The sequence below is a fragment of the Colius striatus genome, chromosome 21 (assembly GCF_028858725.1).
Source record: "Colius striatus isolate bColStr4 chromosome 21, bColStr4.1.hap1, whole genome shotgun sequence".
Taxonomy (NCBI): domain Eukaryota; kingdom Metazoa; phylum Chordata; class Aves; order Coliiformes; family Coliidae; genus Colius; species Colius striatus.
The window spans coordinates 5228401-5254206 of NC_084779.1; the positions used below are offsets into that span (position 1 = coordinate 5228401).

Consider the following 25806-nt stretch of genomic DNA (forward strand, 5'->3'; position numbering starts at 1 on the left):
GCTGTGACCTCAGGAAGCATTTCATTTCTCTTCTTCCAGAGGCAGCAAGTCAGCAGCCACCTTACCCACTGCTCTCTTCTGTGTCAGCCCCTGCTGCAAGCTGAGGACTGTCTCCCAGAATTGCTCCAGGAATTTGTTTGGTTACCAAATCACAGACTGGTGAGTAGTGTGGGCTTTGTCTCTTTTAGCAGCCAGATCATGGAATCATTTTGGTTGGAAAAGCCCTTGAAGCTGCTGCAGTCCCAGCCCTCCCCTCACCCTGCCCAGCCCAGCACTGACCCATGGCCCTCAGCTCCATGGTGTTGCAACAGCTCCAGGGATGGGGACTCACTGGGCAGCCTGTTTACCAGCAAAGCAGTTTCCTCAGCAAAAAAGGTCACTTAGCCTCACCACATTCCTGTAAGCTATGGGCATATCATAGAGCTTGAAACAATACGATGTAAACCAGCAATTCTCCACACTGCCATTGCTTTGTCAGAAACAGGGCAGCAAAACAGATGTTTGTGGCTGCAGCTGTGGATTTAGGTCAGAACAGAAAGGACTTTGGTAGTTCTGCTTGTCCAGAATTACGCCCAGAATAAAATGCCAATGCCATCTGTGTTCTTCTGCCTGTCTTGCACGTTAAAAACTTGCTTCCCTAACTCAGGCACAAGCCTGTCTCATTTTAGTGACAGCAGAACACGTGGATCTGGGTGTTAGAACATTAGGATGATTTTTTCCCACATAAAATTGTTTTAATGCCTGAAGTGCCGTTTTTTTTGGAAGGGTTATTGTGTGAAATAAGCCTGGCAGTGTATAGCTTGGGTCAGTGGCAGGTACTGTGAGCTCTTACTATAGCACAAGGGAATTTATCAGCCCTGCTGCTCACCTTTGTGTCAGATTCTTATCGTACAACATGTGCTTTTTCTTTGAAGTTGCAGTCACTTACCTTCTAAATTTCCCACTCTGAAATGGTTTTTGGAAAATGAGACCATCTCAACCACAGGGTATCTCAGTGTCCAGGTCAGACAAGTATGTCTGGGTGACAATGTTGCAGGGGGTTTTCCAGGTTTTACCTCAAACAGCAGAACTGCATGACCTAAAAAACAGTCTTGAGAGCTGCTGTGGCAGGCAGGAAGAACCTGTCTGTCTGAGACAATCACTCATTCCTGTCCTCTACAGTCATTTTCTGTTCCTGCACATAATTAATGGTTTTGCAAGCAAGGGCAGATGAAGAGTGTGGGTGGAATCCATTTATTGCACTTCTCCAGAATCATCATGAAATAACTCTCATGCCAATAATCTTTATTTGACATTTCTTCAGTAGCAACTCCAGCAAGAAGACAACATTGGGCAGGGTAGGCAGAGAACAAGTTGTACAGTTCTCAGCAGAACACAGCTCAAATCAAAGCTAAAGGGCTGAAGCAAAGTATTTCTGCCTCAGCATATCACTGCATGGGTTAGAGGGGTTTTGAAATATTGCCTGTTGTTGATGGGTTATTTAATCTTTAGTGAAGGCAAAGAGGTTTTTATAGACTGGAGCAGATAGGCATGAAAAAGCATTGTCTTCCCCGAATTGTACTGTCCATGTGCTAAAGACAATGGGCAGGGGGAGAAAGCTGTGTTACTGTCTCTCATCAGTGAATTTCTTCCTCCTCAGCTTCTGCAATGTGAAGGCTGAATCTGCTTTTGTTGCTGCAGCAGTCACACCTCCTCCAATGAGATCAAGCTAAGCATGGTAAGCATGTCTTCTGAGGCTCAGCACCTGAGGAACTGTACAGAACTCGGTAAATGGAACTATTGTCTGCTTACAGCTTGACTTTGAGTCCTGAGTGAAAGCTGGAGACTTGCACTTAACTCTCCACCTCCTCTGAAAACTATTTTTGAGTATGGCTCCTGGAATCTGAAAGTTCTATTTATTCACTGAGTAAGAATGTGAGTAGTGCCAATAGCAATAGGAAGTCCACAGCAAGAGTGCTGAGATTATATAAAAATAGTTGGGTTACAGCAATAAATAACATCATTTGCACTTCTAAGAAAACAAAGTTGTGATTCCATTTGGTTTGGAATGCTAACTGAGGCCATGTGCTGCTTTCAGCTGGGGCTGGCCCACGGTGCATGGACCCAAAATGAGAACTTGAACTTAAGAGAGCAGCTTCTGCCACTGCACTTGAGAGGAGCAGGAGGTAGGGACCAGGAGCCTCTTACCCTGGAATAACCTGAGCCAGCTGTGTCCATGGTCCTCATACACATCCAGGCTACCAGGTACACTTCTCAAAGGCTTAAGAAATGTTCTGTTTGGTCATTATCTACAGTCAGAAGAACAGGTTAAGCACAGTGTAAAAGAAATAAACAAATACACAAACTAGATCTGTTACCTGCTGTGGCTCCTCGAGTTCAGGTCACCTGCAGGCTGTACTAGCAGACTACTTCTCAGGTGTTTGCATGTCAGTCCCTTAGTTGTTACACAACTGAAGTACTGAAGCCATGCTCCTGTAAAGTGTCATCACAGAGCACTGAACTAATCTTTATTGTCTTTGTCCATCTACTTACCACCTTCAGCAGAGAGATATCTGCTGCATTAAGAAAGGATTGTACAGGGGAGAGAAGACAGCAGCAGAAGCCCGTGGGACTGACCTGTTAAAGCACTGTCCAGCCAATGCACTTGTTGAATTCTACATTTTACTTAAAAATCATACAGAGAAATATACAAAAGCAATGCATTGAATCAGCTTCATTTGTGTAATGGACCTTTATGGATTTGGATTTCCAGTCACAGACCACAGACACATCAACTGAGACCAAATTTTCTCCCTGTCACAGGAACCTTCTGCCTTTTTGCTTTGCAGGAGTTGAGAATCAGTTTAACTTTCAGTTTAAAACTATTCCTGTATGCCTTTTAGGAAGGGATATTAAAAGGTAAACTAAGCTGAAAGTAAAAAAATCCCACCATAGCTTGAGTCAAAGGTTTACAAAAATACCCCTTGTAGAAGGTGGGTTACTCAGCAGTTTGAAGAGGGTTGTGCAGTCACACAAACCCCACTCAGCAAAGGGCCACAGCTGCTGAACTATCTTCAGGAACCAAACATGAGATTTCCTTGTTGCTGTGACTAAAGGTGTATAAGCACACTCACTCATTCCTCCATCCTCAGCTTGGTTAAACTTGATGAGACAAATACTGACTTTGATGTGCAGCATTTGAAAAAGCATGTTTTGTTCTGATTAGTTCCCCCAAAATGAATTCTGAAGGTGCTGTCATGAAGACAATGATGCAGTGATTTCCTCTCCCTTCACCTCCAGGCACTGCCAGTGCTGGTGGAATTCCACACACTTAAGCTACACACTTAAGCTGAGTGAAGGGAAAAACTGAAGTTAAAGGTTTCCATTTCCAAGGCTGCTCACTTGAACTATTTTAAAACCAGCTCCAAGTGGGGCCTTCAGAGGTGCAGATCTCCCTGGGTGGGAGTGTCCAGAACAGAATCAGCTTCTTGTTTTCTAAGATTTCCCAAATGTGATTAAACTAGTGAGTCCTCACTGCAACACTGAACAAAGTGCAATTATTTGTTGTTAAGAAGGATGAAATCCCTGTGGTGTACCAGGGATATGTGCATTTAGCTGTACTATGACTTAAGAACAAAACCCCACAAAAACCCCAACAAACAAAACCCAAACAACACACCCTGATCAGTGTTAAAGCTCCAAACCACAGGCTGCCTCTGCTCCAACAGCTGCAATTAACTCTTCATTTTCTTTTCTCTTTTAAACCTTTCTCTACATTGCTGCCCTGTGAAGATCAGCTTTCTCAAGAAAAAAAGAGGGAAGGGTTAGTTTCAAGTAGTGCTGTCAGACTCAGTATAGCTCCTTTAATTTCTTTACACAGTAAACAGATTTCTAGGTATACCAACACCCTGGTTTGTACTTTCTTATTTACAGGAAACACTTTTACATATATACATGTTAGGAAAATACAGGGCTTCTCCCAGAACCAGGTGCATTTCAGCTATACCCTTGTTATACAATGAATGCTTTAAAAAGAACAAAAAGCCCACCTCAGTTGTTTCCTTACAATGATTCCGTGATTCCATTTAGCTAAATACTAAAATGGCATTTTTATCCTTCCCATGTAGTACTTTCTCTAGTTACAGAACATCACTGGCTCCAGCCTGGTACTTGCAGTTCCCTCTGGCAGTAATGAAGAGGTTTCAAGAGTCCAGCTCTAAGTGTTCTTGATTTTCACTGAGTCTTAACATAAGCTGTTGTTCGTAATAAAGGCTCTTTGCATAGTTTATTTCTTGAGACAGCTTTACTGCAAGAACTTCAGATTTCACTTTCACCTGAAAAAAGAAAGGGAGTTTTTCTCAATGAGGTACTGCTGTTGTCTCAAGCAGAGTGTATTTCCTTGTAATTACTTCACTAACTGAAGGGATGAGGTCTGGGGTCTCCTGTAAGGAACAGAAATGTCTCAGTGGAGATTCTGTCTCAGTGCTGAGGCTGAAGTAAGGAAGAAGTGACAAGGGGAGAGAGGTAAATAGAGACAACTATTTAATTTAGGGTGAGAGCAGAGACACCTTGCAATATTTGAAGTTACTTCCTTCCCCTCCTACCCTTTATCTGGCTCGTCTGTTTGGAGTGTAAACTGACTTGGGTCAGGGGTGAGCTTGTAACCTTGCCTGAGCAACTACCGTATGGAGCAAAACACCCTGTGAGATTGCTGATTAACTTGAACATGCATTCTTCCCAATCTCAGATATCTTTGCAATAAAAGAATATGTAGATGAGAATATGTATATGAATATGTACAGAAGAAGACTAAATGGACAGCAAAGTACTTAAGTTTCATGTATGTATGTTAAAAGCCTTGCACAGGTAAATACACACTTCCTACTGTAACTCGCCTGCCTGCAGGAACAGTTCATACTTTGCCTTCAGCTTTTCTCAGGAGTCCAGGGAGTAAGTTCTACTGTCACATAAACCATTCTGGCAGCAGCTATTTTCACTGCTGACAAAGTTTTCAGTGTTACCTAGCACAGGAAACCAAACCCAATGACTACAAACACCACCAGCCCCCAGCACAGGCATGAAGAGGAAAAGAAACCCCACACAAACGAAACCCTGGGTGCTTAGATCCTTACCATTGGTTTTTGTTGGGATGGGCCTGGCATTGCTACACCACTACTGCTATTAACAGCTTTCTTTGTCAACTGTATGTACACGTTCCCATGGTCTTTGGAAACGAGGCAGTGGTAGAGATCATCATACTTGACTTCCAGGAAGATGGCCTCTCGGTCCATGTACTCGCCACTCTTCAGGAAGTAGACAGCTTTAGATGAAATGAGAACACAGTAGCTGTCTATGTTCTCTACTGCAATGAAGCTGCAAAGAGAAGAAGGGGAAAAAAGGAAAAATTACTCACTTGAAGTTAAAAATAGTAAACTAACAAATGTCTCCACCTGTTATGTGTTCAGTGACCTTCAGCAGTCTTCCAGAAAAAAATGAATAGTGTGACATGTACAATTCATCTGTACTTAATTTAAGCTGTTCTAAAAATCAAGCTGGTGAAGTACCCTTGCAGGCAGTTAAAAAAAGATCATGCTGTAAATCAAATATTAGCACTAAATGCCTGGCTTCTACATTGGACATTAAAAGGGGATATAAAAATAGCCTTTAACTAGGCTTAAGAGTCATTTCCTTGCATGGGAACACTGCGAGTCCTAATAGTGAAGTTTCACTGTACCTAACTTCAGTTCCATTGCTGAAGGTTTGCAGACATTTATGACAAGTGCATTTTCCTTCTACACACTGTAAACCTGCTGTGCTTCCTTTTACCACACACCTCCCTGGCCTTTAAAAACAAAAACTAAAGTTTAACCTGCTGCCTGGCTCAGTAGCTGGGAAAGAGAAATTAGCTGTTTAACACTGGGGTGAAAGGTTAAGCAGCAAGCAGGTCTCCCCAGAGAGATTAGTCTGAGTGATGAATAGGAGAGGTGGAAAAGAGTGAGGTAAGAATATTGAGAATTATGAAAGGTTGATGTGTAAAACAATAGGGAACACAAAGTGAAACAAGGTATTTCACACAAATGCTTTTCCCTCACTTCTGAGTTACTCCTGAAATGAACCTTGTTAGAGATCCTCTTAAAATACTGAAAAACTCAGAAAACTCAAGATGAAATCATAACTAAGAGAATGCTAAAGAGGGTAATAATGCTCCATCAGCAACCCACAGCATGAGATTAAGATCCTCATGCTGTCCAGTAGGTTCCTAATGACTGTTTTTCTGCCTGCTGTTGTCCTGATAACGTTCTGCAAAACACTCCTGTCTGTGAAATCAATGAAGAGGGGTTTTTTTTTTCCTAGATCAGAAAGGCTTACCACCTCCAGAACTCCTGTTAGCTCTACCATTTGAGTAATAACACTTTGCACTAATTACTCTCAGCTACATCCAAATAAACCCAGAGCTATAAAGGAGCTTTTAATAGCCAGAAAAATGTCAAGAGGTCAGATGACAGTTTCTTTTTTGTGGTATGCAAGAATAAATCCAGTGATTTTTCCTATTAATAGTCCTCTGAAAGATGGTATTCTGCACCAAACTTGTCTTTTCCCTGCCCCTGCTTCCATTAGCCTGAGAAAGACATGCAGTTAACAGCTTACATTTTCAACTGAGTGCTGAGAAGAGCACAGCGAGCCCATTAAAAAAAGGCCTGTAATGTACTTTGGGCAGTTCATTGGGCATTTGCCATCTGACAGGGATGAAACTACAGGATAGGATAATTCAATTGTGTTCAAGTAAAACAGACAAAAGAGTGTATTTCAATTCAAAAATCTCTGGGTGAAAGACAATGTTAACACAGGTACTGAAACTAACACTGCCCAGGAGTCTTCCGTCACCACCAGAGCTCAAACACTGAGGGCAAGGTTTTTGTCTCTGAGCTGAGCTCAGTAGCACAGTGATATTTTTTAGTCAAATGTGATAGGAAAATTAGTTTGTCAACAGAGCAGCATTAGAGCCTGCAGAGGCATAGTCTTGCTCCTTAGGACAGGCAGCTAAAGGCAGGCACAGTCCTTTCCAGGGATCCCAGCTTTGCCCTGGGTCAGACTGCCAGCAGGACTGCACCCAGAGGACACGTGCTGGCACACTGGCTTGCTTTGCTTCTATTCGAGTGGGGAAAGAAGATGAAGATGTGATTATCAGAACCCCCTAATCCTCTATTGCTGTCCTTTGCAAAGGTGATAAACAAGAGAAGGTTTTTTAACACCCACAAAGGCAGCACAGGAGTTTTGCTATATGAAGGACATTCATGGAGAGAGCTGAAGCAGTAAAAGCCACTATAAAGTTCAGGGAAGCAACTGGGTGATCAGATCTGTGTTTGTATTTTCTGCAAAGGAACAACAGATTATGTATCTAATTATCCATACAGTTTTTTTTACTGGTGTCATGTATATATTCTGAGGAATGGAAACAGAGGACAGTGATTCAATGGTGAAGCACAGAAACATTAGCTAATTTGTAGTTCAAGCTCTACATTTTGCTCTAAGTTTGAGTCATGCATCATCACTCATTTTCTCTTGCCAACTGTTACTTTCTTCTCTGTATCTAGTTCTCAAACTGGGTATTTTACTTTTTCAGGTGCTTCAAGATACCACTTTTGGTTTCTTTAACCCCCTGTTCTGCACTATTAAAAAGATTTCAAATTAATAAAATGAAAAATTAAATGAAATATGATCCAGTAGAACAAAGTAGAAGCAACCAGATCTCTGGAGTATTTGTGGGTTTTTTAACAACATCAGGAAGTAATTACACAATATTTTCCAGAAGTGAAACAGTGAGCCTAACTGGAAAAAAATGTGGAAACATTTAGTTAGAACAGTAGAGCAAGGTATTAAACCCCCTTTTATGGATTTAACTCTGAAGGAAAATATGCAAATAATCAGGCCTTTAAATGTGTTTCTGATTATGGTACTAGGATAAAAGTCAGGGGCATAATTTTGTACTTATTTTCCATGACAAGAAACACTGTTTTCTTGTTGAATGATGTTCCTAATGGTGAAAGTCACAGTGAATGAACAGTGGGACTCGATGACAAAAGGCCACTGATCTGCTGATGAGGTACACTTGCAAAAAGCTGGTGATTTTTTTGGGTCATAAATTGCTGGTTTTCAATCAGACTTGTGCTCCAGACCCTTCCATGGCTCCATTGCCCATCTCTGCCCACTGTCTGGCCCCTCAGTGTCCCTCTGGCAGTGAGGGGCTCAACACTGAACACAGCACTCGAGCTGCAGCCTCACCAGGACCCAGCACAGGGGCAGAAACAAACATACAGAGGAAGAAGAGTTCAGGTTTACAACATGCACTTGTTTTATCGATGCAGGTGGAGGCCTGCACGTGTATTATGGATGTTCAATAGACTAATTAGTGAGATTTCATCTGTAATGACACAAGGGGACCAGGAACTTTAATAGGAGCAGGTGTCAGGAGGCCAAGGCTCCCAGTCTTCCACAGCCTGGGTGTGATGTGCACTCTGTGGCAGTGAGTGAGCTCGTGGTGCTGGTGTACAGCTGGTGGCTGAGCCACTGTGGCAATCAGCTGATGGAACCAAGAGAAGATAAACGGAATGGCCCTGCAGGTGTGTAAAGCACTTTTAGCCCTTCCTCCCAGAGACATGAGGATGGCAGCAAACAGAACTGCTTAAAGTAACTGTGCTAAAATCAGTACTTACAACTCATCCTGGATGTTGTCAGTCAGTTTGAACAGCTGCTCTTGTCCTTCTGCTTGACTTTCTAAATAGCGTGGCAAGAGTCCCTGAGGTCCCCTGCAGCAGCGCGGCTTTCTCACTCTCTCTGCTTGTGTCCTACATGCAAAAGAGATGCAGACAAATGACTCAGTGCAGCAGCAGTGCTTTTCCTTCCACTTCAACCCCTCAGCACACCAAGTTTTACTTATTTTGAAATGTGAGGTATGACAAAGCCTTTAAAAAGCCAAACACAGCATACAGATCCTGCAACACTCGAGCTGGCAGACATGGTGTCTATTCAGATGGTTTTACACACCAAAGAAAAACTCTCCTAGTTTTCTTTCCTCTGCAACTAATGGGCAGTACACTAAGAGGAGGAAGCAGCCTAAACTGAGTATACTGTCTGCAGATTTGGGGCTCTATTGACCAGCAGAGTTTGAACAATCTGCTTCTTCTCATGTCTACAGAAAATGAGTGCATCAACCTGGACAGAGCTCACAGCGATGAACAGTGCCAGCAGTTTGCAAATGGAAGGGTTACAGACACAGAAACATGCAGTTAAGACAGAAGAAAAATCCACTGTTAGTTAGAGCCTCCACAGTAAGGTTTAGCATTCTTTACCTTTCTGGAGCATCTATTAAAAAAACATGACAACAATGAAAAGGACACACACACACGTGGCCTGACAGACAGCAGAGGTTGATACTGGCCCCAGTGCTAAGGAACTGCAGGCTTGGTTCCTCCCTTAGCAGGATTTTGTTAAAAAAATAATATTCTGAATTCCTTTTAGCTTTTGGAACGCCCTGCCCCTGAAGAATTGTCTTACAGGCTGCCTGGCCCTGCTCTGGTCTCTGTCCTTTCCCAGCAGCGTCGCTCCTGTGTCTGCCTTTTCACATCTCTTTCAGGTTACTGCTGTTATTAATTCTCCAAGCAAAATGCACCATTTTTATTTCCATTTCCCACCCTGATTCTTTGCAAAGATGCTGTACAATGAACTGCCTCTATCCTTTCTGATCAAAAGACAGAGGAACAAATCCCAAGGAACAGCGCATTTTCTTTTTAAGCTGCTTGGCACCAGCACACAGGAGCACTTGCCTTCTAAGCTCTGCTTTGTGCAGATGTTTTCTCTGGAGCCTTGTTTCTTTGTTACCTTTCCCTTTCAGCAGTCCTGTCCCAGACTTGAAACCCATTCATCCTTTTAAAATGTGTTCTCCCTCAAGCCTTTGACACCTTTGCCTTTTTCATGGTGACATTATTATTTCTTTTTGCTCCTTCCCTTCTTGGCTGCAGCAAATGTTACTGGCACAGAATCTCCTCACTTAATACCACCTTTGCTGCTCTCCCACTGGGTGACTGGCTTCAGTACAGTTTGGCTATCCTTGCTCTGTCTGGTATCAACAACCTATATTGCAAACAAGGGATTGACACCAAAGATACCAGCTGTTTCTTCCCAGCACAGCAGAGAGGAACATCAGCCAAGTGCTATTTTTCATACAGTATGAGTATCTAGTAAGTTCTGATTTTGTTAATGACACTATTACAGCCCCAACCCACGTAACAAACTGCAGCAGCTCAGAAGGGGTGCTTATCACTGATCATCTTTCCAGAGAAACTTCAGGAAAGACAAAAAGCTCCTGACTTCAGCTGAAATATGGTCATGCTAAGATGGAAAGCCAGTTTGTCAGCAGGGAGGATGAAAAGTGGAAGTTCTCCAACTAAAAGAATGCAAAACAGAGCAAGGGCTTAAGAAACCATAACAAACATTGTCATTAATAGTGCCAGTAAAATATTATCAGACAAATGTTCAGTTGTACCTCTGCTGACAGATGTTCTCACTGCTTTACCTGTCGTGCTTTTGCTTAGACAGCCATCAGTTACAGTGGTATGCATGGAAGCTTAAAAATGGCAATTTGCTGCATAAAGATGGTTAGTTTTCCTTATTTGTGAAAAGGGCAATGTCTTAAAACTGTATTGTTCCATGAATAGCATTTCTCTGAATCAGAATAACCTAAGCACTTGGTAAATAGATGACTTCCACGACCTATGTATGACTTGAACTCATTCCACTGAATAACAGCTGTTTGCAGTGGCTGGAACTCCACTATTAAGTGTGAGCAAGTCACTATTCCTGCCCCTGAGGTTTTTTAGCTATGAACAGGATTGACCTGTACCAGGCACAGTTACATGACAGTACTGTTACCTTTCTGAACACCAGAGATGAACAACTGCCTAGTGCTTACAAAGAAGTGAACTATAGTATGCATTTGCTGAAGTTCCAAAGAAATTAAAGGCGTCCAACCAGTGTAATTCACATCTTGCTGCTTGTGCTACTTGTTAACTTCCAAAAAAACTAAAATGGCAGCATTTCACTTCTCCAAGAAGTCCCCACTGGCTGTTACACCTCTGCACAGCACCTGTAGCATCTACTGACAACTTTGAAGACCCAATATCTGCAGCATAACATAGTTTGTAATTAACTATTGGCCAATCAGTAGCTCTTTCTTTGGACACTTTCCTAGCATACCTTCAGGGAGGTGAGATATCCATCCACATGGGAGTGAGCAGCACCACTGCATAATGGGTTTCACATTAACTATCTTTCAGATACCACTCAACAGTGCTTCTGCAGTACCATGAGAAGAGGTATGTGAAGCACTGCAAGCAAGACTACTGTACAAATGAAGACAGGGTGAACCCTGGTTTCTCATGTCTGGCTTAGAAGCAGGTTAGAAAGTACTAGCACTACAGAATTTCTGGAAGGCTTGGCAGTCTGAGTTGTTTGGTGGGTTGTGTTGTTTCTAGGTTTTGGTTTCAGTTTTAAATGGAAGAAGTACTTAAAGAGTACAATGCTTACTGTCCCCACTGCTCCTTCATGTTCATCCTGGTGGTAAAAGACAAGAATTGTCTTGGTGATAAGGACATCTGCTCTTGAACTAGCTCTGTCCCCTTGGCAAACTGGTCTGTTTGGTCTGGACAGCTAAAAACATTCCACACAACTTCATTTTTTTAATAAGAATGTAAAAATTTGTTCTACTGTCTCGAGTTACTTTCTGTAAATAACAAGCAGCACTGATGAAATACAAAAAGCTGAAGACTTGTAAAGCAGAGTGAACGGTGGTGTGCCCACATCTGTGTTACATTAAACATGCACTCAACAGATTCCCTGATTCTTTTTTAATAAGCACACAAAGGCAATACAAGACAGAAATGCCCTCATGTCTACTAGTCACAGCAGGGAAGAGTGCTGCTGAATGAAGGCACAAAGAGATTGGAAATAGTGTCAGAAGGTTGAGGCACACACTCCAGCTCTTCACTGTTTAGACAAAGCTGAACACCGGAGAATCTCATTTCACATGACTGTGTGCACACTAGAAACACTGAGCACTGATAATTGGTTGGCTTCTGCTTAACACTTCACAGAATTCTGGTGATTCAGTTCACCAGCTTGAAGCCAGTTGCTTTGTATTCAAACAGATCACCAACCCCAACATATTACAAAGCCCAGAAGGTATCAAACTGTGTATTAGCAGATGTTTGTGAAAATGAAACTGCTGCCCTTCTAAAATTATAAACAAATTTACAACCTTTCAATTTCCTCAGCATCACACCCAGAATTAATTACACAGAACACAACAACTCTAGGAAATTTAGCAACTTCTCCTGAGAGGGGAAAAAAAGCAACAAGGGAAAAAGCTGTGACTGACACAGTAATTACTACAACTTCTCATTTAAAATGTGATGTCTGTGGAATTTCTCGTCTGTCCTCTTGGGAAGAGAGCAGCACTGGCAATGACAAACCTGGGCAAAAATCCCAGCTTGAGTGGGTCTGTCACAAGAGTGCAGGGACACCCCAGGACCTGCACAAACAACAGCTCTAAGTGCAAGGAGAAGCGATTCTGGCATTTGAAACCAGTACTTAATGGAAGAGACATCACCTGCTGTACTGCCTGGTGGTCACCAAACCTCATAGCCATTCTAGCTGACAAAGACTGGTGTACAAATCAGCCATGAAGGCCCTCCAAAGAGATGTCTCTGGCCACAGGGCTCTTCCTTGACTCTCTAGTAATAATTTCTTTCCTTTAGACACAGTTCTTTCTGCCAAAACATCCACCAACTGTCATCAACGTGATGCATCCATAAAGGTGTTCAGCAGCTCCATCATTCCAACTCATTGAAAACAGTAACTTACTGGTTCTGGTACAGTGCAAATTCTGTCAGTGTTTCCACTGTAAATGGGGTTTTCTTCAGATCTGCATAAAATTTATTGATAAAGCCTGCTCTGGGCTGTAACTTTGCACACTGACTTTCAGCCTGGGAACAGTTTTTATCCCCTTGAAATAATTGTAAAACAACCTTAGTTCAAATGAAGGAAAACTGGCAGGTAATATAAGCCTGTGAAACAATTCTACTGCTGCTAGTAATCTGGAGAAATAATATCAGACCTGTTACTTACTCTGCTCTGGAAAAGGTCTGCTTCATAAATACAGGGAGTGCTTTGTCTAAGGAGGCTTTAGTGCATTTCAGACATTAAGAAGTGATTTAATCTAAACAGTCAGAGCAATAGCCTTACATCTTCTATCATAAAATATGCAACAATTAAAACACCTGCTACAGTTGCTGAGTTCAACACTGAATTGCACCTGCAGCCTTCCACGAGTATCATCATCCCACACATATAACTTCCTCAGAACACAGTACTTGTCTCATAGATGTGTAATAGGAGGACGTGGTGTCAAGCACACTCAGAAGTGCCAGAAGCCATTAAATGCTAAATATATACCTTAAAAATTAACCCCAAGGTTCAGCCATCACAGCAACAAACTCTCAGTGCTGCTGTCATTCCACAGGACTGTGAGGATGACAAATGAAAACTCACACGTGCCATTTCTGATGTGGTCTGCATTTCACACCACACCTTTGCAGAATACTACAAATCCACTATTTCCACTATTCTTTCCTCACTGAGGTACCTCCTTTGTACTTCAGATGTTGAACCCTTGTGATAAGCAGGAATGTCTCCTGTGTTCACTGAGCATAATGGGACAAGCAGCATTACTTTTTATGTGCTAGTTCTCTGCATCTGAGAACATTAGGTGACTTGGGTCTAGTTCAGAAAAACCTGTGGCAATCTTAGGTTTCATGTTCTGTTGTGACTCTAGAGCAGACAGTGATTTCAAAGGGTAAGGACAGTTGCCTCTTTCCCTGTGTCAGGCTTTGGGGGTGTCATTCCCAACAGGCAGATAATTTCTTGAAGACTTGACTCCTGAACCCAGAGATCTGGCACAGCCCTGGGATGGAATTCATTCACCAATTCAGACACAGATGCTTTCAAGGTGTGTTAAAAATGCACACACAGTGCAGTCAGGCTGAGTGTTGGATTTGGCATGAAAATGTCTCAGTTAGATGCAAGAATGTGTAAAATCACGAGCCAGACAGCTCCCTGCTGACTGCATATCTGAGGAAGCTTATATGCACCGTTTATTCCAGCAAATACATGGAATATATTGTGCTTGTTAAATGTGTTCCCAAAATGCTAGTTTCAGGCAGAAACATGCAAATAAACGGTGCCTAGGGTTAAAACCTCCCACTTACAGTCAAATCCCTCCTCTTCTGAGGGATCTACCAACTCAGATGCTGAAGACCTTTATCTGACCCTATATACTTTTAGGAGAACTACAGCATGCTGAAGAAGCAACTGTTTATCATGCAGGCTGTTCCTGCCAACTTCTTAGAGATGTAGCTTTTTTCCCCCCTTCCCCCTTCTTTTGTATACAAGATCAAAACAAAATTGAAAGCTATTCACGGGGTTTATGATTGTATGCAACCTCTTCAGGCCCCAAGTTCAAAAGGAAGTGAGAAGAGCTCAATTAAGACACCAAAAAATCACTTCTTTAAAAGCAGCAGAGCAGGCAATGTACTCATCCAAATGGCACACTCCTCTGACATCCAAATCCAAGATCTGTGCAAGGTGTTTGTGCTCACACACAAGACAACTGTGTGGCACTTCACACCAGCCCCACTCAGCCAACCCTCGGCACTCGCTCTGCCTCTAACAGCTGTGCACCATGAGCACTTTTTTTCCAAAGCACTTTGATATCATCAAGCTTAAGAAGTTAACAAAATGTAACACTGCCATCTCAGTTTCCAATTCCTCCCAGATTCTTCCTGTACTGATCACAGAGTGATGATTGGAGTTGTCACCTTCAAGTTTCCCTTCTCGCAAATGTGATGAAAGATGCTCCCATTCACCTTCTGATTCAGTGGAAAAGACCTGGTTCTTAGCAGGGATTTCCTCCAAACACCCATCTGAAAAACATGAGCTGAACATGCCTCTGTGAAGATTAAAGTGCCCAGGGCCATAATGTTACTTGGCCTGAGGGCACAGGGCGAGGTGTGAAACCTGCTGACAGGCAGGGCAGTGCGGCAGATGGAGCATTAGCCTTATCTGTGCTCATGGTTACAATGGTCCCCTCAAAACCCATCAGTGCTGGCCAAGCAATGCCCATTTGTTGTAAATGCAATCAGAGTCGTTGTACTTGGTGAAATACACTTTGAGTGCAACAGAAATGTTTCCATATTGTACTCCTGCCTTTCTGGGAAACCAAAACCACTTTGGGCAAGAAAGCAAACCACAGAGGCCCCTCCCCAGCTCCAGGACATGAACTGAGAGGTGTGCATGAAGAGCTCTGTGAAATGAACTAGGATGCCTTTAGGTGTTTTCTCTTCAGACCCTCCTTTATACACTTTTCAGTTAGTACAACTGCAGCAGGCTGAGCAAAGTCCTGCAGCAGAACCTTCACATAATGAACAAGTTTGTTTTGGTTTTTAACGTTAAGCAGTTGCAAGAACATTTCAAATCAATTGGCTGTACTTACAAAACTGATAAAGAGCGTTCCACATGTTAACAACAACATTAGGTGAAAAAAATTATCTATAAAAATACCAGCCACATGCTAAATGAGGTGACATCAAGGCAATAAATAGCTCCATCTGTACGAAAGAGTTTGTAGAACAACCCAGAAGACATCTCTGAACAAAAATAAAGTAACTATGGATAAAGTAGTACTTGGGGGGGGGAGAAAGTGGGTTGGATTGTGATTTTTTTTAAAGAAGAAAGATCAGTTTTACATATTTTTCTCAGATCACTTTATAAATCTGCTGCACGTTAGAAATCAGACACACGTGTATTTCTCCCCAGTAAAGAAAGTCGAAGGTTTACATTTTTAATAGCAGTGTGACTATTTCTGAATGGCAGCAGTATATATTACATGCAGTGTGAGAGGGTTAAACAGGACAGCCTCAACTCTTTATAAACTTTTGCCCTCTGGATATGTACTCATTGGCTGCCGTACAACACTTGAGCTGTATTACATGCCTTAACGATATGGTTCAACTGTCGGTCAGGCTCGGGGCCTGGCAATAGGCCAGACCGCAATCAATGGGACACAAACCTCCCCCTTTCAGATCATCACGAAGGCTCATATTATCTCCTTTTTGTCGTGCTGGTTAAATTTATGGAGCAGAACCCCGAAGCTGCATTCCTTGGCTTGGGCCGGCCCACGCGGGCCTCCCTTTGTTTGGTACTGTAAGCGAGGCGTGCTTTGGAGGATTGCAGGGTTGTTAGTTCAGGCACTGACTGTTTGCTCATGACTGAAATGAAAAGAGTTCAGTGGAAGGGCAAAAGGACAGCACAAGTGTAAAACCCCATCCCAGCAGGCCCTGGGCTCTCATCTACAGGCTCTGAACTTGGGCTGAACAGAAAACCTCACCCTTAATGGCAAAGGGAAGAAATCTCTCTAGTAACAGGTAAACAGCCTAGCAGTTACCTAGCACATACCTTGCAGCAAGGGCCTTTGCTTTCAAGCAAGCCTGTGATTACTACATAAATATGAGCCTCAATTAACCTGGCTTCAAATACTGCTTAGAAGTGGTATTAAAGCAATGCCCCATCTTTTAATTGGAAAGTCAAACCTGTCAGTGCAAACAGAACCACCTGACCAGCCACACAGCTTCGTATTTCTGCCATTTTAAACACGGAACCTCAGAGAACCTGAGTGATCTTTATGCTTGGGGTACTTCTAGCAAGACACAAAACTAGTGGAAATACAGTATGTAGAGAAAATGGTCATTTCCTACAACTTCATATTTGGTCTCACAGTGGGAAAAGTCCACCGCTGGGTATGCTCAGACACTCTCTGCTCAAAGCTGTATTACTGTGGGAATTAAAGGCTACTCCCTGATGCAGGTCACAAAATTAAGGATGTGAAGAATACCTTTAATGTGACCTGAAGGCAAAAATCACCTGGAGGGAAAGAAAATGGAAAGACAACTGGAAAGCTGCTCTTCCAAATACACACCAGAGAAACCCACAAGGGCTTTTGCTGATGATCCGGTACCATGAGGTACTGATGTACTCATTCTTCAGTACAGAAAACACCTAGGCTCACCTTCAGCACTATTCAGGCTGGTGAAACTCTCAGAAAGCTGTCCCAGATCTTCTGTACCAGACTTTGCCCCTGTGGCATGAGCAGCAGCTGCTGCAGGATGTGAGATCACATTGGCTTTTGTGTAAGTAAATAAACAAACACTGTACCCCTATTGTGCTACACCAGTTCCATCTTCCCTACTATTTTTTTATGATCTGAAAATACTAGCAAAGAGGGCCAAAAGATATTCTAAAAAACCCCCACAGAACGTGGATTAAATGTTTTTTGAGTTCTGTGACTGGTTTCATGCAGTCTGATGATTTGTCCTGGTACATTCCAGCAGACACGTCTGTTTCGAATAAAGCTTTTGTTCATTTCTGGTGTGCATACGCTTTCAGCTTATCCCACCTAATCCTAAGCAAGAAGATTTGTGAATGGAAACTGTGAATACTTTCTTGCCTGGTCTTCGATGACTTTTTAGTTTGTTCTGCTCATGCCAAGGCATGAATATAATTTTCTTCTCTTTTGAAGTCTCTCTGGTTCCATTCTAGGAGATACCATTGCAGACTACTTAAATTTGCTGCTCTCTAATTGTTTCAACTGATGGAAACTGCTGCATAGCATACATCAAACCAGCAGCATCACTTAGCTGAGAGCTTTCTGTACGAGGAAGGATCTAAAAAACACATGAATGCCAGAAAACAGGAAACATGCACCACAGTAAAATGTGTTAGTTTGACTTTTTGGCCTTGGTGTCCAAAAGCTTTTGCTGAAATATAAGTTAATTACACAAAGTATGCAGGCTGCAGGAATACAAGTATTTCCAAAGGAAATTAACTTTTCTCCCTGTCTGGATGCATTCCTTTTAGCTAATAACTAAATACTGTGGGCACTGTGTAAACACTGTGAGGTGCAGGAGTTGTGTTTTGTGGAGCAAATGCAGTGCTCTGAATTGTCACAGCATATCAATCTGTGGTAAATCCAGCAAAGGATTTATCTGCTCGTTTCAGAAGGAACTTCCTAATTGCTTACACTTCTGATGGACTATGGCAGGCCCACATGACAGTGCCTTGGATCTAACCTAACTGGAAAGCATCTGTCCTTGCAAAGATCTGCCTGTCCTGACAAGAAGCAACTTCCCCAGGCCTTCAGAGGTGTGGCATTTGGAAGCAAGTGTTGTGCCCACAACATCCACATTCAGCCTATCTCTCCTTTCATACCAGACTGGCCTAATACAATGTAATGCCTCCTCCTCAGAAATTTGCACCTTTTCCAAACCAGTACATACCATGCAACTGGGCTTAACCTGGTTTCTGTTCTGAACTCAGCCACAGCAGCAGTCTTCTTGGATGTCAAAGTCTGACTCGATGCAGTACCCTTTAACCAGTGATGGAAATACACTTTCCTCTAGTCCAAACTTACCAAGTGCTAGTAAATATTTTGGTTTTGTGAAGACTTTGCATTCATTCATCTTCTTGAAATTATTTGTTGCTAATAATGAATGGACATCTAAAGAAAAGCATCATTTCACATTTTATGCTTGGCTCACTGCTCAGCATTAATCACTTTAATGCTTTCCATTTATTCACTCATCTGTCCTCCCCTCACAGCATTCCCTCCCAGTGTCCCTCAACCAACAGCTTCAACTCATCCAGAGTATCTATCTTTCTGCCTCAAATGTCAAGATCAATGCTACTGGTTTAGCAAAAAATACTTTCTTACTTACAAAATGATGCTGGTATTCAGGAGAGAGCTCAGTCCCTCCCTGTTCAAAGTTAACAGACATGTTACCAACCACTAACCCAGTGAGTACAGGCTTTTGTTCACGTTTAACAGCAGGAATATTATGTCACAGCAAGGCAAAAAGGTGTTAAACAAAAGAAGTTACAGAAGTTTTACCTACAGGTTTAGCACTCCCCATTGGAACTTAAACCATCTAGAACTTCTTTGCTAATATATAGGGTGCATAAAACCCCAGGAGTAAAATGCAAAGGGAGCTCTAATGAACAGCCTCAGCAACTTTAACCCTTGGGCTTGAAAAAGAATCTTCTTACAAATAGATGAGGAGTTTGTTTTCAAGTTTTTCTCAGACCTTGCTACTGAAAATCCAGCTTGTAAGCTCCAGAGGCTACTCAGACATAACACATGTAAAGTGTAAGACCTGCATGATCAAACATTGCCTAATGCAAGCCAGTAATTGCTGCTTTTTTTCCCAACACCTATTACTTCTAACCATTCATATAGAGCAGATGTGAAAGGAACCACTAAAGACGTATTATGTTGCTGCTGAAGGTCCAAATACTGTGGGCTTTTTTCTTTTACTCCTTCCAAACAGTTCAATTGAGTCAAGTTCAAAAAAAGGGGACAATCAACTGTAAAGACAACAGATTTCACAGCAACTCCAAATAGAATTGGTTATCTAGACAGTCATAAATCAGTCATTCCTAGAGAAAGCTACAGAAAAGAAAACCAGGGTCACGACTGCAAGCCAGAAGTGGCTCATGTCAGTAAGAACTCTCTGAACAGGCAAAAGGAAGAGAGAATCATTTTCTGATCATTTTTAAGGGTAGCTTCATTTATTTAGAAGTCTTTTCAAGTCTTAGATGGGGGATTATTGTCTCTTCTAGTTAAGAAACTAAAAAAGCTGAGACAAATAAAAACAAAGGCAAAAGGGAAATATTCAGATCAACTGCTGCTGATACTGTCTCAAGCTTTGCAACCTCATTGCACAGTTAATGGCATGAAAGTGGTGCACAACTAGCACAGGCTGCTTCTTTCCAGGTATGTTATACATAATCAAGCATTTACAGAAGAATTTTCTCTGATCATTGATGTCTTGCCAACCTCTGATTGTTCTTTACTAATACAGTCTGGTTCACAGGCAGAACTCATTACAATTGGGTAGGTCATAAAGTTATCTCCTCACTTCTAAGTTTCACATTGTGACTATTTGAAAAGAAAACAAACCTGCAGCAATAGTTCAGAGATAATCTTGAACTTGCACTGACCTGGCAGAAGCCTGAGAGAAAGCCATAATGGATGCTATCCTGCACTACTTGTTATGTTAGACACACATCTAAATACAAACGTTCTTTACTTGTGCTGCACTAGGACTTAAACCACATTTTTGGAAGGGAGCTTTCCAAGCACATCTAGAGACATAACAGCTTTCCCATTGTCAACTGGTCTTTAAAGTCTTTTGGCAGTATATGACAAATATGGAAACAATCAGAACTCTTGTATGTGACATTAGAGTACTTGGAACACATAAAACCCACTCAAACAAAAGGTATTGAATCACAAGCATTGACTGTTTATAAATTAGATGTACGCTGCGTTGTCAACAACTATTTTATGCTCTCCCCTGCATTACAATTTAAAAGTGTTAAGGCAGCTTTATTCACAAATAACAAGCATAATAAATTACATGATTCTATAATAACTTCTAAGGTTAGCCTTGAAAGAGTCCAGCCCAAAGCCAGACTTCAAAAATACTCACTTGTACTTTAAACACACCACCTTTCAAACTGCCACCACCAGCTGTAAAGCCATCGTCTCCATCTCAGACGTACTAGCTTGGCTCCATGTTCCAAACACATGGTTTGTGCTAACTGCATGAGTCTCACCATAAAGCAATGCATTCTGAAGCCAAAAGAGACTTCTGTCCATGTAGCATGATCACAGTTAACACATGCTACAGAGTCTTCCTCAGGGTTCTGTTCAATTCAGTAACTTTGCTGCAATTAGAATATGTCTTTAGGAAAACCTGCAACCCCAATTGAAACTGTATCTCACTCAAAACTCATCCAGTAGTTAAACCTTAAATTCAGGGCTTTTGAAAACATTCAGCCATGTAGTTAGAGAACTGAAAGGGTCCTACAATTTAAACAGCATGATACATAACCATAAATGCAACTGTAATTAACTGGTTGATTCAGCTTTCCACCAGTACCAGAAATGTGCACACAGGCAAGGTCAAGGTGGCTCTTACCATGCTTATGAACTTCAGCTATTCAAAACTACTCCTGAGATCAGTTACTGCCTTCAGCTTACATTCATCAGGTTTAGCTGGTTTTGTGTACTCCAGCCCAGAGAGTTTACTCGGCCCAGCATGCTTGAACACAATATTCAGCTGGAGCCAGCAGCTTGGGTCTGGAACACAGTTTGCCTGTGATTCCAAGCCACACATATTTGAACAGTTAACAAATGCAGCAGGGGGATACTGGTACACAGCAGTCTAAAAATGTACAAATCCTTTGTTGTTGGGTTTTTATATACACCCAAAAGATCAATTCCGTTGCTTCTTCACATAAGCACATTAACAAATCCCCCTTACCCAGCAAAACACGAGTGCAAGGTTGCTTACAGGCAATGGTGTGGTCTGGGGGACTTTTTTCCCCCCTCCTACATTACCTACATATTCTGAAGTACATTTGTTTATCTAGTAAGAGTTTTGATCAGATTTTGTAGACTGAAGCACTGTAGTAACTGAGAAAGGTTTTTCTCTTCACCACTCACTCTGTCAGCCCACAGAAAGTTGCTGGGACAGAAACTTTTTGCAGAGTGTGTTTAGGCACTAAAATCATTTCACAGTGTTCATCTGTAACAGTAGTAGTTCAGAATGTAGTGGAAGAAAAAGTGTGGTTCAGTTCATCTGTCAACTTCATCTCTTAACTGACAGTTAACAAGTTAGGGAAACACCTCACACAGGCAAACAAAAGCTGGAGATAAGGTTGGGTGTAGACCCTCCCTTTCCCAGTTGCTATCTAGTTCATCAGCTGCTGATAACCTCATCACTACTGTGTACAGGCTCTGTCTCACAGAAGTATGTCAAAACATGAATTGAAACAAACTGGAGTAAAACCACAGCTCAACTAGTGAGAAAACTAACAGCAAATCAATCCCTGAACAGCTCTCAGGTAACTTTGTGTATGTGCATCTGTCATCCCTGACCTCTTGGTTTTAAAAGTTCCAAATACATAGACACACAGATGCAAAGACTACCATTTCTCACACCTGGCTTCATTCTTCCTGGTCTCAGCTTATTGTCCTTTACCTAAACACTGATGGTAGGATTCCAAGCCTGGCATCATAAAACACAGGAAATGGAAAAGCCAAACAGGATGACAAAACAACCAGAAAACCCAACATTTGGCAAACAGTTTTCTCTTAAGCTTTCTGGCAATAAAATCTACCGAGGGTTTTCTTTCACTTCTTCAGCACACAGGATCACACGTACACACAACAGGACTTCTTGGCACAGGACTACTGGATAGAGTAAACTCTTGTCCACAAAGAATAAAAAGAATCTTCTTTCAGAGCAGCCTTTGTAGAACTCAGCCCTTTCCCTCTTGCACATTCACAGTCGGTGCTAATGAACATTCACTTACTTTAAACACAATCATCATTGTTTTGTAGAGACCACACTGAGCTAGTAACTGAAGGCAGGACTGAAGCCAAAGCATCTGTCCTGATGTGCTGATGCTTAACATCCACATACATTGGGATAAACAGATGAGCATGTGGACATAAGGGCACATCTCCACACGCTTTTAAAGTGAGAACTATTGCATAAGATGAAATGGGATGATAATGACACTCCAGTGATGCCAGAACGCTTCAAAACTCTTTCTACACAGCTAAATGGAAGCTGGAGGCAGAGCAGGCAAAACTCTTCCATCTCAACTCTGCATCAGGATTCCATGGTTGAAGTTTAACCTCATGATATGTAAGTCTTTTAAAACTTTTATTTCATGCTGTAGCTCAATACCTCCTGTTTTACCTTGCAGCTTTCCTGTGCAAACTCCACTCTTGTTAAGGATCAACAAATGCCAGCTATTAAAGAAAAGCAAATGGCATGGAGTCTGCTACGTGGCTAATAATAGCTCAGAGTAACTGTAATCAGGTTATTGTTTCTTTGGGCACAGCAAGTATGAATACACATTTTTACAGTGTCAGTGATCAGAAAGATGAAGTGATACTGACCTGGGGCCGCTCAGAGTCGCAGTGTCCCTCACTGCCTGGGCTGTCTCCGAGGCGAAATCCAGAGCTCCAGCCACTGGTTTGGTTACTGTGCCAACCAGCCCCTTCCCAAGGCCTGATATGAAACCACTGACACCTCCTTCAGTTTTCACACCTTCCACTGTTGAAGTTATTACACTTGTCAATCCTCCAATGATACCTAGCAAAGACAAGAACAGCAAAGTGGGCCAAAAGTATTGCCTCTAAAAATTACAGAGCCTTGTCACAGCTGATGCTGTCTGCCAAAATGACCGTCAAACCTGACAGAAAGGTGCTGTGCATTTAATGTAATGTTTCAAAGCTGATTACAGCAGCTATTCACTCCATACTTTGCATTTGTAGTGTATGTAGCATGTGTCACATACACACACAATAATGCCCCACAGAAAAAGATTTAGTTCACTGTTATGTGAACAAATGCCCCCCTTCCATTTGGCTCTCCAGCTTTCAGCAGCCAGGTACTCTTTTAAGGACTGCAAGTGAAGTACAGATCAGGCAGCAGCTTCACTTCCAAACTCCAGAAGCACAAAGTATTTCAATAACTTCTCTTGAGTAACTACAGTTTATGGTTAATTTCTACACTTCAAGAGACAGCATTTACCAGTTATTTGGTTTTGCTGAAGAAATCTGAATGGGAAGCATTTAAAAACTCCACAGGATCAGTCCTGCTCCTCAGTGGATGATACAGCACAATGAAGTACTTTTCATAGAATCACAGAATGGTGGGGTTTGGAAGGGACCTTTAGAGGTCATTCAGTCCAAACCCCTGGACAAAGCAGGTCCCACCTAGGTCAGGATTTCAGATTCCTTGCATTTCTACCAATGTAATTCATATCAGCATTTACAGCACACTGGTGTGACCTCTCTTGTGATTCATTTAAATACCTACAGTCTCTCTTTATGACAAAAATCGAGCAGAAATACTTCTGCTCAGCAGATAGAAGATGGCTGTTTTAGTAAAAGCCAGATGATCTCTACACAGGCTGCAACAGTTGCTCTAGAAGAATGACATTTAAACAAACTGAGTCAAGATGATGCAAAATATAAATATTTGATTTAAACTTAGCTTGTATTGATTTAACTTCCCTCAACAGATAAATCACAACTAAATTGATGTGAGATTCTGGCCAAATTAAGATTAGTCCACTGCATTTGACACAGCTTCATTTCTCTGGTTCTTAGTAGACACAAAACACCATGAAAACAAACACACACAATAAGCCAACTGGTGAAATGTGACTTTAAAGCAATGTATTGGTTCTGAGGAAACTCAGGGTTTGGAACTGAAAGCAAATATAAGAAAGCTACGATCAATCTGTACTCATTTTTATCTTAACATCTGTCTGCCAAAAACCCTCCCCTATTTGCATGAGTGTTTTACGCTTCTCCAAAGAAATGGAAGTTTTGGATGAATTTCCTTTGAAATATCATTTTAATTTTCAAAAAAAGCTTTGACTTAGTTCCCTGTGAAGAGATGTTATTCTTAAATGGAGTTTCTGTCAGCTTTCAAAACAAAACACACCCCGGCCCTGACCTGCGAGCACTCAAATTCAAAGCCTACAATAGCTCTACTTCCCTGGCTTCAAATAGTCACCCAAGAGTAATGCAAACTGTCCTTTTCAATCAGATCTTTTAAGAGAGAAAGGAGTTAAAATTACAGCTGAGGGTTACCATGTGCAAGCCCGTGGATTCCAGCTACGAGATGCTCCCCACTCGTCGCAGCGTGGTAGCGAATGTACTCTCGCTCGCTCTGGTGCCTGTTATCCATCGTCTTTCCCAAACCATCTGACAAGGTCCCAGCAAACTGTAAGAGAGAAACCTCCTCTGTTATTAAAAGAACAAAAGGTGTTTCTCTTATGTAGATTTAATGAAGAAAACTTCTGGAGTCTAGCTGTGAAACAGAGATTTGCACAACACATTTTTTTGTTATGTGTACAGAGTCACTCCAGCTTTTCCTTTCTTTGCCATGAAGAAAGCTCTGCAGTACATCAAAATGTGCTTCCCAACCTAAATCCTGAGGAGACAGGCAAAAACTAAGCAGGTGCCCAACAACAGTGGTCAAGCCAAAGTTAAGTAAAGCCTGTGAAAAACGTACCAAAAGTGCCAGTGACCCAACTGTAACCTTTCGAAACCTCACAAGAATGTTATTTAGATGCAAAGTGTTTTGTTTCCAAAGATATGTGAAAAGCCTGGAGGCAAATATGCCTGTCATGAAACTCAAACATTCACAAGAGTTCATTAAATTGTTAGCAACATAATGGAGAAATGGCTGTAGTGTAAAAAGCTGGTGGGGAAGCTGTGTGGTGTTCACTGGAGCACAGGAGGGAGCTGCTGAAACACAACTATGTTGGTTAGGCTTCCACACTGCAGAACAACAGTGGGTGTGGAGCATTTTTACACACTCAGCTTTAACAGTAATGGGGAAGATTTGAGTTGCATTTACAGATAAACCCAAACAGGATTTGGTCTGAGAACTCTGACCACTGCTGAATATGAGTCAATGAACAAGGACCAAATAAAAATGATCTGTTGTCATCTGTCGACCTTCAGTTTGATGTAATCAGGTATACACCAAAAGCTTGCTGGAAGAAAAGGAGACAAAACCCCTGAAATCTTACCTAATATTCAGGATATCATTAGAGAAAAGGACA

At 41.9% G+C, this 25806-nt stretch overlaps 1 protein-coding gene across 6 annotated transcripts in view; it reads right to left on the reverse strand.

The window, feature by feature from the left end:
* Positions 1-1263: 1263 nt before the first annotated feature.
* VPS13D (vacuolar protein sorting 13 homolog D) overlaps positions 1264-25806 on the reverse strand; it is a 90377-nt gene continuing 65834 nt past the window's right edge. For 3 of the 6 annotated variants that reach the window (XM_062013076.1, XM_062013074.1, XM_062013075.1), the window contains exons 65-69: positions 24827-24959; positions 23120-23315; positions 8694-8825; positions 5112-5352; positions 2645-4313 (exon numbers count right to left, since the gene is read on the reverse strand). In XM_062013076.1, the coding sequence (XP_061869060.1) occupies positions 4182-4313; positions 5112-5352; positions 8694-8825; positions 23120-23315; positions 24827-24959 (834 nt within the window). In that variant the 3' untranslated portion in view covers positions 2645-4181. Of the gene's footprint in view, positions 2473-2644; positions 4314-5111; positions 5353-8693; positions 8826-23119; positions 23316-24826; positions 24960-25806 lie in introns of those variants that run through there. The other 3 variants (XR_009820209.1, XR_009820208.1, XR_009820206.1) reach the window with 3 other exon arrangements.